General features: G+C 39.2%; 1 protein-coding gene across 8 annotated transcripts in view; it reads left to right on the top strand.

Moving 5' to 3' along the window:
* LOC109405537 (uncharacterized) overlaps positions 1–16134 on the top strand; it is a 65256-nt gene extending 49122 nt beyond the window's left edge. For all 8 annotated transcript variants that reach the window (XM_029856492.2, XM_029856495.2, XM_029856488.2 and 5 more), the window contains 4 exons: positions 5441–5555; positions 5796–5945; positions 15739–15793; positions 15866–16134. In XM_029856492.2, coding sequence (XP_029712352.1) covers positions 5441–5555; positions 5796–5945; positions 15739–15793; positions 15866–15882 — 337 coding nt within the window. In that variant the 3' untranslated portion in view covers positions 15883–16134. The remainder of the gene's footprint in view (positions 1–5440; positions 5556–5795; positions 5946–15738; positions 15794–15865) is intronic.
* The last annotated feature ends 393 nt before the right edge of the window (positions 16135–16527 follow it).

The following is a 16527-nucleotide window of genomic DNA, read 5'->3' as shown; positions in this document are numbered from 1 at the left end:
ATTAACATCGTACACCACGAGTTTAGAGATTTTTAAGCATTGCATTGCGATATTCGAACGGTAACTTCGAGTCGGTAAACACTGCAACTCTGGTGAAGCACTATCATCGAACAGTTTCGGCTTTGGGTTAGTAATAATGGACTACCCGCTTGGCGCACACCCACAGTTGATCAGCAGAAGTAAATCCATTTTATTTTGTATGGTGAAAAGCATCTAAACTTGAATTACTTGAAATAGAAAGCTTTTGCGTTGCGTTGCGTTGCGTTGCGTGGTAACGGAGTAATGAATTAACTACATCGGCTGTTTTCCTACTCTCCGCATCGACCAATGTGGCGCTAGCTTCTATGCGCGAAAAATCGCTAAAAGTAATTCGCAAAAATATTGTATGGCGAATAGCATCTAAAGGCAAATTTATCGAAGTGGAATACATTATTCGAAAAAATATTTGGTAGTGGTTGTGCACAATGGTGACTACTATTAAGCCTACCAAATATTTTTTCAGTAAGAGCTTTCTATTTCAAGTAATTCAAGTTTAGATGCTTTTCACCATACAAAATAAAATGGATTTACTCCTGCTGATCAACTGTGGGTGTGCGCCAAGCGGGTAGTCCATTCGTAGATTGCATACTGAAAGTTTTCATGTTTAAACTTTAATACTCCTATTCCAACTGCTTATGGAATGCTATTTGGGAAGAAACAGCAATCCAATCAGAGGTTGAAGTAAAAAAGACATGAAAACCTCCATTGCTGGCCACGCCCATCTTCTCCGTTACGAGGATAGGAAAGCATGTGATGATATGACACCTACTTCACAAGAAGTCAGCGACTCACCGACCCCACATAGGTGGCAAGAAATTGGAAATTTGGAATGGGTTGATTTGGGATCCACTATAAGCAAGTGATGCGACAAGATTCAAATTGAGTAAGTGTATTTGTGTATATCATGTAGATGTATTGGTGTGAGTGTAGGTGTTTGAGTATATTCAAACACCAACGTTGGGAGTGACGTAGCTAAAAGATTTTGTCACACCATGGGCCTTTTTGCTTCAGGGATGGGGCACAGGCATTTACACTGTGTCCTGGCTAACAAGCCTAGGCTGAAGCGCCATTGCTCGCTCTCTGAAACGAGAAGAAGCACGTTATGTGGATTGGAAGGGATGGTAGGGATAGGATGATATCTATTTATCGAGATGCCAGCGACTCACCGACGCTCTCGTAAATAGAAAGGAGTTGGGGTTTTGGTACGGGAATGTTCTGTAATTGAGTATGATTAAGTTATGCATCATTAAGGAATTAACCTCAATATTCAAAAAAAAAATGCGGAAACAATGCTCCAAGGAAAGATCTCACCGAATTGTCAGGAAATGTTGGACGTGGTTGGACGCTAGGTTGGACTCCTCTTCTCAGACGTATTCAGTTCCATCAACAGAATTGGCACAATCCCGTCCATCCCGTCACCCAGTCGGAAGGTGCAAAGTGGAAATAGCAGCAGTTTCATGCCATCGGTCCTCCACACAACCAACTCGGCATCCCGGGTTCCAGGCGTTGTCCATACAGTCAACATGCTTGAACTAGTGTTATATTTGCTTCATGTCTTCTCCTATGTGTCCCGGGAACCGATACCTGTCACCGGGAGTAACGACCAAAAAGCGTGGCGGTTTGACTGGTGTTTGTCGTATCGCTTATCACTAGACAGGGGTTTATTCTTCACCATCACATATGATTTGTTTCACATCTTCCACTTCCAAAAACTGAATGTCTCGCACTTTTCAAACACTAATTGGATTCATGATTCCGCCGGTATTTCATCAAACCTAATCCCGAAATTGAGATATTGTGGATTTGGAAGAAAACCGAAGAATGAGCATCGCTCAAACTTCACTGCATTACTAGCGAACTTAAGGTGAGACGAGACGAACTCACCATGGTACTCAGAAACATTTTTACGTTGTGAAAACAAAAATCAATTTCACACAAAATTCCGAACCTGCTAACTTATTGCGTGCAAAGCGGGTAGTCCATTAATGGACTACCCGCTTGGCGCACACCCACAGTTGATCAGCAGGAGTAAATCCATTCAATTTTGTATGGCGAAATGCATCTAAACTTAAATTAGATGAAATACAAAGCTTTTCCCGAAAAAATATTTGGTAGGCTTTATAGTGATCATCATTGTGCACAACCACTACCAAATATTTTTTTTGAATAATGTGTTCCACTTTGAAGAATTTGCCTTTAGATGGTATTCGTCATACAATATTTTTGCGATTTACTTTTAGCGATTTTTCGCGCATAGAAGCTAGCGCCACATTGGTCGATGCGGAGAGTAGGAAAACAGCCGATGTAGTTAATTCATTCATTCTCTTCACTGAACACCTTTATTTTTTTTCTATTAGTAAAACTAGTGTCGCTCACATTTTTTAAATCTTTCCTGACTCTTCGATTGTTCTATAGGATTTTTGGTATCCTTTTTTAAGCATATCAATGAATTAACTACATCGGCTGTTTTCCTACTCTCCGCATCGACCAATGTGGCGCTAGCTTCTATGCGCGAAAAATCGCTAAAAGTAAATCGCAAAAATCGCGAATACCATTTAAAGGCAAATTCTTCAAAGTGGAACACATTATTCGAAAAAGTATTACTATCTTTTTAAATACAACTATCTTTGAGAAAAAAAAAGTAAAAAAATAGTTAGTTTTCCAAATATTGATTTCTGAAAACATGATATTGAAGTGTTTCACGATTTTGTCCTACACACTGTAAAGTGAAAGTTGCCCAAAATTTAAAAAAAAAATTTGTTAAAAACTTTGGTGCGCCGCGATAGCAAAAAAGTTTGGGAACTTCGGGTGTACAGGGTCGATCGAGCCAAACAAGATGTTTGAGCATTGTTTTTTTTACAAATATTTGATCCTATGTACTGACAGCTTATCTCATGCTCTCGCCGCTTTATTTGCTCGCTGTAGCATTTCAATATGCCTTCGATCAACAGTGATCAAACAGTGGTCCAATATTCGATAAAAATGAATTAACTACATCGGCTGTTTTCCTACTCTCCGCATCGACCAATGTGGCGCTAGCTTCTATGCGCGAAAAATCGCTAAAAGTAAATCGCAAAAATATTGTATGGCGAATACCATCTAAAGGCAAATTCTTCAAAGTGGAACACATTATTCAAAAAAAATATTTGGTAGTGGTTGTGCACAATGGTGACCACTATTAAGCCTACCAAATATTTTTTCGGGAAAAGCCTTGTATTTCAAGTAATTCAAGTTTAGATGCATTTCGCCATACAAAATTAAATTGATTAACTCCTGCTGATCAACTGGGGTTGCGCGCAAAGCGGGTAGTCCATTAACTACATCGGCTGTTTTCCTACTCTCCGATGCAGCGATGCGACCAATGTGGCGCTATGCGCGAAAATCGCTAAAAGTAAATCGCAAAAATATTGTATGGCGAATACAATCTAAAGGCAAATTTCTCAAAGTGGAACACATTATTCGCAAAAATATTTGGTAGTGGTTGTGCACAATGGTGACCACTATTAAGGCTACCAAATATTTTTTTCGGGAAAAGCTTTATATTTCAAGTAATTCAAGTTTAGATGCATTTCGCCACACAAAATTAAATTGATTTACTCCTGCGGATCAACTGTGGCTGCGCGCCAAGCGGGTAGTCCAATGATTTACTCCTGCTGATCAACTGTGGCTGCCCGCAAAGCGACCCGTCTTTAACTCGACATCTGCTATTTTTTTTTCAGTACGGCGGAATTTTGCAGGGTTTTTGTAGTGTTTGAATTTGCTGATTGGTGAATGACATGCAATTTTACAACACTGACTTGCAATACCTTGTTCCCAACTAACAATCACTCATTTAACAGGCACCATTATGACGAATGAATTAACTACATCGGCTGTTTTCCTACTCTCCGCATCGACCAATGTGGCGCTAGCTTCTATGCGCGAAAAATCGCTAAAAGTAAATCGCAAAAATATTGTATGGCGAATAGCATCTAAAGGCAAATTCTTCAAAGTGGAAAGCGGGTACTCCATTAATGGACTACCCGCTTGGCGCACACCCACAGTTGATCAGCAGGAGTAAATCCATTTTATTTAGTATGGTGAAAAGCATCTAAACTTGAATTACTTGAAATACAAAGCTTTTCCCGAAAAAATATTTGGTAGGCTTAATAGTTGTCACCATTGTGCACGACCACTACCAAATATTTTTTCGAATAATGTGTTTCACTTTGATAAATTTGCCTTTAGATGCTATTCGCCATACAATATTTTTGCGATTTACTTTTAGCGATTTTTCGCGCATAGAAGCTAGCGCCACATTGGTCGATGCGGAGAGTAGGGAAACAGCCGATGTAGTTAATGAATTAACTACATCGGCTGTTTTCCTACTCTCCGCATCGACCAATGTGGCGCTAGCTTCTATGCGCGAAATATCGCTAAAAGTAAATCGCAAGAATTTTGTATGGCGAATACCATCTAAAGGCAAATTCTTCAAAGTGGAACACATTATTCGAAAAAATATTTGGTAGTGGTTGTGCACAAGGGTGACCACTATTAGGCCTACCAAATATTTTTTCGGGAAAAGCTTTGTATTTCAAGGAATTCAAGTTTAGATGCATTTCGCTATACAAAATTAAATTGATTTACTCCTGCTGATCAACTGTGGCTGCGCGCAAAGCGGGTAGTCCATGGACTACCCGCTTGGCGCACGCCCACAGTTGATCAGCAGGAGTAAATCCATTTAATTTTGTATGGCGAAAAGCAAAAACGGCCGCTATGAATGGACTACCCGCTTTGCGCGCAGCCACAGTTATTCAGCAGGAGTAAATCAATTTAATTTTGTATGGCGAAATGCATCTAAACTCGAATTACTTGAAATAGAAAGCTTTTCCCGAAAAAAATATTTGGTAGCCTTAATAGTGGTCACCATTGTGCACAACCACTACCAAATATTTTTTCGAATAATGTGTTCCACTTTGAGAAATGTGCCTTTAGATTGTATTCGCCATATTGTATGGCGAATACTATCTAAAGGAAAATTCTTCAAAGTTCAACACATTATTCGAAAAAATATTTTGTAGTGGTTGTGCACAATGGTGACCTCTATTAATGCTACCAAATATTTTTTCGGGAAAAGCTTTCTATTTCAAGTAATTCGAGTTTAGATGCATTTCGCCATACAAAATTAAATTGATTTACTCCTGCCGATCAACTGTAGCTGCGCGCAAAGCGGGTAGTCCATTTCCAAAAACCGGTAGTTTCGTAGAGCTCTACTTTGCACATGCAGTTGGATATTGGTCAGCAAAACCGGGCAATCGATCCTTGATGTTAACGTTGATGCGTTGGGGCGCATTATACCTATTTGCCCTACTACTTCAAGATTTACTTTTACGAAACTCAATAAACTTTTCATGTTTTACAGACTATCTCGAAATGACAATCCATTCATACAAAAAGTTTTAGCAAGCAGAGAAAGTGTGTTGGATTATGCGGATGACACGGAATCCGATGACGCTATTCTTATATTGATGACACAGGTATTTACTCCCTATTTTGTTTATACATTTTCGCATATTTTTTTGTTTTACTAGACAATTTATCCACACTTGCAAGTAGACATAATGAAAGAAACGGTGTCATTTTTTTTGTCGCCCTGTTTTTCCTTTACGCGTTTTGCTAATTTTATTGTAAAGACACGTATCCGCAAGTCAATGTATAAAATGTTATGATTTTCACAAAACGTACCATCAATACTTTCAAAATCAACAAAATTTCAGGACCTTCAGGACCCAAACTCAGAAGCAGATCCACTGTCTTTACCACAAGTCCACGAACACATGGTGCGGTCTCCACCTCCGGCATTTTGGCCTCGATCACCACGGAGCTCTGTTTTCAACTTTATCCACAATGCAGATATTTATCAGGAGGTACGTTAAAAATTTTGGGAAATGCCGAAATCGCGTCACAAATCCATATCCAATTTACATCAATTCAACATTGATATTGTAGGTTTCCGATAGATCATCGATCAAAAACGATCAAATCTGACTATACATTGGGGTGCCAATGGAATGTATGGGAAAAATTTGACCATCGAATTTCAAAAACGGGTAGTGTTCAAAAGTTTCGTCTCCTCAAAACAAGTCTCCATGCAAAATTTCAGCTCAATCGGACTTCGCTAAGTGCTAGCCCAGCCCAAAGCGGTCAAAGTTTGGCTGTTTTGAAACACGAAAAATATCCATGTATAGGGATACATGAAAATTTCGAAATCGATTTTTTTTTTTTATGCCAAATGCCTTAAAAGTGCATGAAACGTCCAGATCTGGTGTTATCTGAACATTTTTTTTTTTTTGAAAAAAAAAATCACTTTTTGGACTTTTTGAGTTGGGGGAGTGAAATGAATTTGAAATGGAGGATTTGAATTTAGTTGCTGAAATATTTATGGCAATGAATTAACTACATCGGCTGTTTTCCTAATCTCCACATCGACCAATGTGGCGCTAGCTTCTATGCGCGAAAAATCGCTAAAAGTAAATCGCAAAAATATTGTATAGCGAATACCATCTAAAGGCAAATTCTTCAAAGTGGAACACATTATTCGAAAAAATATTTGGTAGTGGTTGTGCACAATGGTGACCACTATTAAGCCTACCAAATATTGCTTCGGAAAAAGCTTTGTATTTCAAGTAATTCAAGTTTAGATGCATTTCGCCATACAAAATTAAATTGATTTACTCCTGCTGATCAACTGTGGCTGCGCGCAAAGCGGGTAGTCCATAGTACTGGAACATGTCTCATATCATCGTTGGCAGCTGCTAGCATATATATATATATATATATATATATATATATATATATATATACGGTGTCGGCACCGCTCAAACGTCAAATTTCCTGTGGGAGAAAGCAGGCCAGCACGAATTCGTGCAGTGGACCATCCCGATCGTTATTTTGTTCCAGTATGATATCGGACGTAACCATACTGGCTGACTTCACCAACTCAGACATGTATTTACTGAAGGTGGCGATAGTGGTATTGTTGTATTCTTGCTTCCGTGTAGCCCATTGCAGTTTTAAGTGTGTGAGAAGTTTGTTTATTAGCTCCTGGAGGAGACATGGATTGTTTAGATGCGATTCCAATCCAGCAGCAATCATATGATCGGACACGTTCTGCACGGCTAAACCGTAGGCGATCAACGAATGGATTACCGGCAGGGAGTGCGTTCAATGCTGGTCAGCAGGAGTAAAAACATTTTATTTTGTATGGCGAAAAGCATCTAAACTCTAATTTCTCGAAATGAAGAGCTTTTATCGAAAAAATATTTGGTAGGCACCAAACCGGTCATCATTGTGCACAACCGCTACAAAATATTTTTTCGAATAATGTGTTCCACTTCGAGAAATACGCCTTTAGATGCTATTCGCCATACAATATTTTTGCGATTTACTTTTAGCGATTTTTCGCGCATAGAAGCTAGCGCCTCATTGGTCGATGCGGAGAGTAGGAAAACAGCCAAAGCATTTAATCCATTGAGATTATCTTCTCTCGGTGCCGGTGTATCACGCAGCTGAGAGATGAGAGTAGATATCAACAACTCGGGTCTTCCATATAGCAGCTGAAGAGTCTCAATAACTTGAGTTACGCATTCGGGCAGCAGTAGCTTACTACCAACGGCCAAGCGAGCAGGACCACGAAGGCTGTAATCTGATGAGATCAGGGTTCCTGATTTCGACTTTTCATCTGCTTCCACATGCGAAGACAGTCAGCAGCGAACGGTTGTCGCTTTAATTTGCGTGCTTGCTTGTCAGCGACGACAGCAAACTCCGGCGAACGGTGGGAAGCCACACTTGGAAATTACTCATTCGTCCACATTCGCATCGCAAGCGATCGAGCGGTGATGCGATTCGTGAGTGATATTGTGCATACGAATTTTTGATGTTTCCAAAAAATGTTTATTATTTTCTTTGCTAATCTAGCATTTCAACAACAATACACTAAAAATGTATGCATTACATGCAAAAATTCTCTTCTAGTTATGATAATAGCCGCTTCGATCGCTCACCAGCATTCTTTACCATTCGCCATTCATTCATTCGCGTGCGATCCAAACTGCGACGAATGGCAACGAATATCCATGCCGACCAATTTGCGCATCGCTTCCCACTGGTGATGGGGTTGCACACCGACCGCAAAGTCTATTCTCCTTTACCACCTTCCAAAGATCGTCAATAGAAATCCTCTTGAACAGTCCGCAATCTTCCAACAGATGACCTCTATTCTTGCACGACGGGCATGTCAGTGGTTTCTCCGAGCTCTTGGGTCCTTCCTGCTGAGTAACGAAAGTGGCGCGATCTTCTTCGACAACTTCATGATGTCTTCCTGTCATCCCCGGTTTGGTGTGTGTGTGTTGATGTACGCCCGATCCTTACCCTTGGAGCGGTCATCCTTGGCCACCTTAGACGCTACTCCATTCCAGGATACCACGCAGCTTGTCACAACATTCGCCATATATTCCCCATACGCACTCAGATCGACCACCACGAGTTGACTCTGATGAAGGGTCCAATGGACTACCCGCTTTGCGCGCAGCCACAGTTGATCAGCAGGAGTAAATCAATTTAATTTTGTATGGCGAAATGCATCTAAACTTGAATTACTTGAAATACAAAGCTTTTCCCGAAAAAATATTTGGTAGGCTTAATAGTGGTCACCATTGTGCACAACCGCTACCAAATATTTTTTTCGAATAATGTGTTCCACTTTGAAGAATTTGCCTTTAGATGGTATTCGCCATACAATATTTTTGCGATTTACTTTTAGCGATTTTTCGCGCATAGAAGCTAGCACCACATTGGTCGATGCGGAGAGTAGGAAAACAGCCGATGTAGTTAATTCATTGAACTTCACTGCTGTTGGTAACTTTTCGACCAGCTCATTAAGGAGAACTGGATTCGAAAGATGGTTTTCCAATCCTATGGCCTTCAAATGCCCGCATAAGTTTTGCACAACGAGACCGAAACTTACTAACGTGTCCAACCTTTCACTCTTCGGTGCCGGCGTGTTACGTACTTTGGCGATCAAACTCTGGACGATTTGCTCCGGTCTACCGTACAGGAGTTGTAACGTTGAAACCACTTGCGGCACCGTTGTGGGATGGAGCAAGAAACTACTTACCGCTTCTTTGGCACTTCCCTTCAGACACCTTTGAAGACAAAGCAAGTTTTCAGAGTCTGAGTACCCGAATAAAAAATACAGTAGAAAAACCGAACATTGTATTGTAACAGTACTATTTAAAACCATATTTTTACAATAGACACCACTGTAAAAATAAAAATACAAAAACAATAAAATGTAATGTAGAACCCAATACAGTATATTGTAAATAAGATTTTCACAATATACTATACGGGTGGTTAAGTATCGTAACAATATAAAAAAATATTTTTCTCCATATATATTTTTTTGCAAAACCATACATTATATTGTAAATGAATTGTTATAAATACTGATACGTGGGTTTTAATAAACCGTACATTGTATGGTACACATATGGTTTCAAACAATAAAATGTACCGTAAATATATCGTTTTTAATTGTAGTTTCACTACAGGTTATACATTTAATTAAATGGTTTTGGAATGGTTCTCTTTTGTTATGTTGTACTGGTTTACATTACATAAACCATATAATGTTATATTATCTTGTCATTTTCCTCCTGTTAATGGCATCTTAGGCTTACTAGCATTATGAGAATGCGCTTTGGGAATTCTCCAGAGCGTTTTGGATAACCCTTCATATTGGATCGCCCACGTCTAAGTCTGAGTCGAGGTCTGAGTAGTCTCTGATTGCATTAACAGTTGAAGCTTAGGCTCCCATGCCCCACCAGCCAGATAACTGGGTTTCGCAAACTAAGCATTATTTGTGGCAACACTTTGAGCGGCATGATGGAACTATGCCGAGCGCGCTAAGTATTATTAGACCACTAATGTAGTTGCATGAAGTGGGTGACGAGGTACATAAGTATCATTACAGCGTGCTTAACCGTTATTGCAATATTGAGGCTCCAGTTTGACTAAAGTTTGAAATACACGGAAATACATAACAACTCATGAGAAAACTGTCAAGTTCGATTCAAGTATAAGTTAGGTTAAAAAGCGAACCCGCAGACGAACCTATATTAAAAGTCATTTCAGTGTTCAGTCCAGTCCATGTGTTAAAGATGGCTCTACGTCAAAGATAAAGTTTGTCAATCGCATTTGATTCGATTGTGGTCGAAGGCAAGTTCACATGAGAGAATAATAGTGTTGAACTCATCCACTGATTTACGGTAATCTGACCTGCATCATTCCGGGTTGGCCTACATTCGTATTTCTCTCATCGCACTCTACACACCTAGCCCGCCATACCTCTTGGACCCCTGCTTGGACCTGCAGTTCTTAGAATAGGACATTTGGTTTACCACTGATTTAAACATGTTATTGATTTTCAATTCAGTAACAAATTTTGAAAACGACGTATAATCAATGCTACACCATTGATTATACGTCGTTTTCAAAATTTGTTACTGAATTGATGTTTCAACTTATTCACTTTTTTCTCTTTCCTATGAAAGCTTTTCTTTGCATCAAAAAAGTCACAAACATCAACAAAACAAAGCACGGAAAAAATGTTAAACTGAATAAATCTGGTGTTCGATTTGAATAGGTCGAATCTGCATATGAATCACAGCAAACATACGACCTATTCAAATCGAACACCAGAAATAATTAAAAATTCACGGAAAAATAATGTTTCGGAAAAGTGAATGGTTCAAACGTAAGAAAAACAGTATAATATATTGTTACATAAAAATCCAATGTAAATGTATAGTATAGCGAACCATTTCATCACAATACACTTTATTGAAGCTGGTACACTGTATGGTGCAGAAATGGTTTTCACCATACACCCTATGGTTAGTTTTTATCCGGGTAGCCACAAGCGTGTGTCGAATGGTTATAACTACTTATAAATAGGGGCCAATCAATCGGATCTCCCGCGAATATAGGTAATGGACTACCCGCTTGGCGCACACCCACAGTTGATCAGCAGGAGTAAATCCATTTTATTTTGTATGGTGAAAAGCATCTAAACTTGAATTACTTAAAATAGAAAGCTTTTACTGAAAAAATATTTGGTAGGCTAAATAGTAGTCACCATTGTGCACAACCACTACCAAATATTTTTCCGAATAATGTATTCCTCTTCGATAAATTTGCCTTTAGATGCTATTCGCCATACAATATTTTTGCGATTTACTTTTAGCGATTTTTCGCGCATAGAAGCTAGCGCCACATTGGTCGATGCGGAGAGTAGGAAAACAGCCGATGTAGTTAATTCATTCACGATTAACCACTTGTCGGGCCGCTAATTGTTGGGAAGTAGGAGCCAATGAATGAATTAAATGCTTTGACTGTTTTCCTACTCTCCGCATCGACCAATGTGGCACTAGCTTCTATGCGCGAAAGGTCACTAAAAGTAAATCGCAAAAATATAATATGGTGAATAGCACCTAATGGCGTATTTCTCGAAGTGAAACACATTATTCGAAAAAATATTTGGTAGCGGTTGTGCACAATGATGACCGGTTTGGTGCCTACCAAATATTTTTTCGGTAAAAGCTTTTTATTTTGAGAAATTCGAGTTTAGATGCTTTTGGCCATACAAAATAAAATGATTTTACTCCTGTTGAGCAACATTGAACGCACTCCCTGCCGGTAATCCATTAAATGCTTTGACTGTTTTCCTACTCTCCGCATCGACCAATGTGGCGCTAGCTTCTATGCGCGAAAGATCGCTAAAAGTAAATCGCAAAAATATTGTATGGCGAATAGCACCTAATGGCGTATTTCTCGAAGTGAAACACATTATTCGAAAAAATATTTGGTAGCGGTTGTGCACAATGATGACCGATTTGGTGCCTACCAAATATTTATTCGGTAAAAGCTTTTCATTTCGAGAAATTCGAGTTTAGATGCTTTTCGCCATACAAAATAAAATGATTTTACTCCTGTTGAGCAACATTGAACGCACTCCCTGCCGGTAATCCATTGGGGAGGAATAGCGACGTTGTTGACTACAGGGGGAGTCGAGACTGGGAGGTAGGGGTTCAATACTGGATTTTGTATCTGACTAGGCCTAACAGAATCTTGACTAGCAAACGCCCTACTTTCTACATCAATATCTGACCTTGCCTATACTGCCTATATTCTTGCTCCAGACGCCGTAGACGGTCCAGTTCCTCATCAGAAATTCGAGTTTAGATGCTTTTCGCCATACAAAATAAAATTATTTTACTCCTGCTGATCAACATTGAACGCACTCTCTGCAGGTAATCCATCCTCGCCTGTCGCATGCTAGACGTAGTAGTGCGACTTGTTCTAGAACTAGCTGGTGGCACACACAGTTTACACACAAAGGCTTCTTTCCGAACCGTCGATTGCTTCACATTGGCGCAAGAGAAGTGGTACCAACGGGCACAGTTTCGGCATTGGACCACACCGCACTCAATTTTATCGCCTCAATCAACATCAATGATCGACGGTTCAAACGAATGAATTACCTACATCGGCTGTTTCCCTACTATCCGCATCGACCAATGTGGCGCTAGCTTCTATGCGCGAAAAATCGCTAAAAGTAAATCGCAAACATATTGTATGGCGAATACCATCTAAAGGCAAATTTATCGAAGTAGAATACATTATTCGAAAAAATATTTGGTAGTGGTTGTGCACAATGGTGACCACTATTAAGCCTACCAAATATTTTTTCGGGAAAAGCTTTGTATTTCAAGTAATTCAAGTTTAGATGCATTTCGCCATACAAAATTAAATTGATTTACTCCTGCTGATCAACTGTGGCTGCGCGCAAAGCGGGTAATCCATTGGACGAGTGATTTTCCTCCAGTGAATCCGTCTCAACTTGGAGGTTGGGATTTGCACTCTCCTTCGCCGCGCGGGTTTTCGACCGCGTTTGCCTGATCTTCGACTGCCTTGGTGGGTTGGACATCGTTAAAAATCTTCGAGTTTTCTGTGGTCAAAAAACTATTCTCGGACAATCCGCGTAGCAAAACTCGTATTTAGCAGTGAGTTAGCTCGAAGCTGAAATAATGTTTATTTGTAAGTAGGGTTAATAACAGGGTTTACAATGGACTACCAGCTTGGCACGCGCCCACAGTTGATCAGCAGGAGTAAATTCATTTTATTTTGTATGACGAAAAGCATCTAAACTCGAATTTCTAAATATTTTTTCGAATAATGTGTTCCACTTCGAGAAATACGCCATTAGATGCTAATCGCCATACAATATTTTTGCGATTTACTTTTAGTGATTTTTCGCGCATAGAAGCTAGCGCCACATTGGTCAATGCGGAGAGTAGGAAAACAGCCAAAGCATTTAATTCATTCGTTTAGCTTACATTTTGTCGGCAATAGTGTATTCAACTAACCACAGAACTACCTCATACGAATGAATGAATTAGCTACATCGGCTGTTTTCCTACTCTCCGCATCGACCAATGTGGCGCTAGCTCCTATGCGCGAAAAATCGCTAAAAGTAAATCGCAAAAATTTTGTATGGCGAATACCATCTAAAGGCAAATTCTTCAAAGTGGAACACATTATTCGAAAAAATATTTGGTAGTGGTTGTGCACAATGGTGACCACTATTAAGCCTACCAAATATTTTTTCGGGAAAAGCTTTGTATTTCAAGTAATGGATTAAAAGCTTTGGCTGTTTTCCTACTCTCCGCATCGACCAATGTGGCGCTAGCTTCTATGCGCGAAAAATCGCTAAAAGTAAATCGCAAAAATATTGTATGGCGAATAGCATCTAAAGGTGTATTTCTCGAAGTGGAACACATTATTCGAAAAAATATTTTGTATCGGTTGTGCACAATGATGACCGGTTTGGTGCCTACCAAATATTTTTTCGATAAAATCTTTTCATTTCGAGAAATTCGAGTTTAGATGCTTTTCGCCATACAAAATAAAATGTTTTTACTCCTGCTGACCAGCATTGAACGCACTCCCTGCCGGTAATCCATTCAAGTTAAGATGCATTTCGCCATACAAAATTAAATGAATGGACTACCCGCTTTGCGCGCAGCCACAGTTGATCAGCAGGAGTAAATCAATTTAATTTTGTATGGCGTCATGCATCTAAACTCAAATTACTTGAAATAGAAAGCTTTTCCCGAAAAAATATTTGGTAGCCTTAATAGTGGTCACCATAGGGCACTTGCTGGCTTTGTTTAGTGTGCCCAACAGACCCATTTGATTTTGCTGTGAAACGTTTCGTAACGCGATTCTCATTACAAAGCGTTACCAGCAAAATCAAAGGGTCTGTTGGGCACACTAAACAAAGCCAGCAAGTGCCCTATTGTGCACAACCACTACCAAATATTTTTTCGAATAATGTGTTCCACTTTGGAGAATTTGCCTTTAGATGGTATTCGCCATACAATATTTTTGCGATTTACTTTTAGCGATTTTTCGTGCATAGAAGCTAGCGCCACATTAGTCGATGCGGAGAGTAGGAAAACAGCCGATGTAGCACTTCGTTCAGCAAACGGAGCCGCCAAAAGTGGAACGGAATAGCCCAGCTGTAAACTGGAAACGTGTCTGGCGAAACATAGGTGATAAACGACTAACATCTACGCAACGCACCCAGCTGTACCTGCTAGTAAACGGCAAAACCGAACATCGCAAGCTGCTCTTCGTGATGCAGAGAGTGGAGGACGAGTACTGCACACACTGTGGGAACCAGACGATAGAAACACTCCAACACAAATTCTCTACCTGTGCTCGTGTCGCGCCGGCCTGGACGGTCCTACAGCAGAAGCTTGCAGTGATTTTGAATGGATGGAGACGACTCTCTTACGAAGATCTCGTGAGACCTGCTCTGGAAGGAATAGGGCGAACTAGAAGAGTGCAAATTTTGCGAATTTTCATAAATTACATCTGCTTTGTTAACTCGTGTGACGCTAGAATTGATGTAGATGCTTTGAACTTTCATCTAAACGTAGAATTTTAATTTGTAACTAAGGAATTGACCAAAATAAACCAAAAAAAAAAAAAAAAAAAACAAGACTAAAAGCGCGCAAAAATAGCATAGGAACCAATTTTAAATTTTAGTTTCTCACAGCATAGTGTAAGTTTAAAATAATTTCGAACAAATATCCAAAGCGGAAACACTTAAGGCGAAACTGGAAGCATTGCCTCACTCTTTGGTTTTTGATTTTTTATTAAATAACGAAGCAATATTTTCAAAAGGTTTTCGTACACACTTAGAGGAAGGATCAAGGTATCTCCTGAATTTTTTCAGGTGGAAAATGTTTTTCAGTTTTAAAGAAACCATTTTTGAGTAAAATTCCAAAAAAATATGGTTTTCAAAATATTGGTTGAAGTTTTACACCTGAAAAAAATCCAGCAGATAGCTCGATCCTTCCTCTAACTGTGTACGAAAATCGATTTTGAAAATATTGCTTCGTTGTTTAATAAAAAATGAAAAATTAAAAAAAATGAGAAAATGACTGCGTTGCCTGTGAAAAATAAGCTTAAGTTAAAATTCACAAATACAAAGAAATTAAATAAATCTGCGTTGCCGATCATCAAAACAGCTATAATAATACAGTCGAACTCTCATCTGAATAATACTGAATTATGATTTACATATTTCAGGATAACGGCAATACCTCTGGATCAAATGATGGGAATCAGCTCAGTTTAAGAGAAGGTAAAATAACTTATAAAATTAAAAAATTTAATGGCACCACTTGTCACTAACCATTGCGCTTTTATTTTCCAGAGAGGGATTTTTTCTGAAGCCCATGGCATAGTTCAACGTGTTACATACACTTTTCAGGATTTATTAGGTCTAATTGTTTGTTAAAAATCCATTTTAAATGCTGTTATTATTATCCACTTTATTCATTTCGTTCAATAGATGTTAATATTTCCACACCGTGTTCTTCCTACGTTTGGAAGATCGTAAAAAATGAGTAGTAGAAAAATCATAGTTAAGTAATGATAATTGAGCGTCTATATCAAATAAATTTGGATTTTTAGGTACCTAAACTACGTTGTTATTGCACGTGCGATTTATATAAGGAATCATCCTTAAGTACGGCACGCGAAAACTGTATTTTTGACACCTCTCCCCCCTTCGTAACGTAGGTTTATTGCTTATCACCCTCCGTGTCCTGAGCATGATGTTCGGTAATCCAATATGCCAAACTGCTCAGTCCGCCATATTGGAATAGTATAAAGACAGCTGGTTAGTTTGTTTTGGTAAAATAAACAAGCATGCCATGAAATTTCAAACTACATTTTCCCCTCCACTTTATTTTCTTGCCTCCTGTCATCAGCCAAAGAGTGTGTGGATGTGTATACTCATAATAAGGGCCGTAATTAAATAATTTTCAACCTGAAATTATACAACCATGATTATGGAATGGACGAAATGATTAA

Source organism: Aedes albopictus, chromosome 1 (genome assembly GCF_035046485.1).
Source record: "Aedes albopictus strain Foshan chromosome 1, AalbF5, whole genome shotgun sequence".
In the NCBI taxonomy this organism is placed as follows: Eukaryota; Metazoa; Arthropoda; class Insecta; order Diptera; family Culicidae; genus Aedes; species Aedes albopictus.
This window is presented reverse-complemented; position numbering and strand designations above follow the sequence as displayed.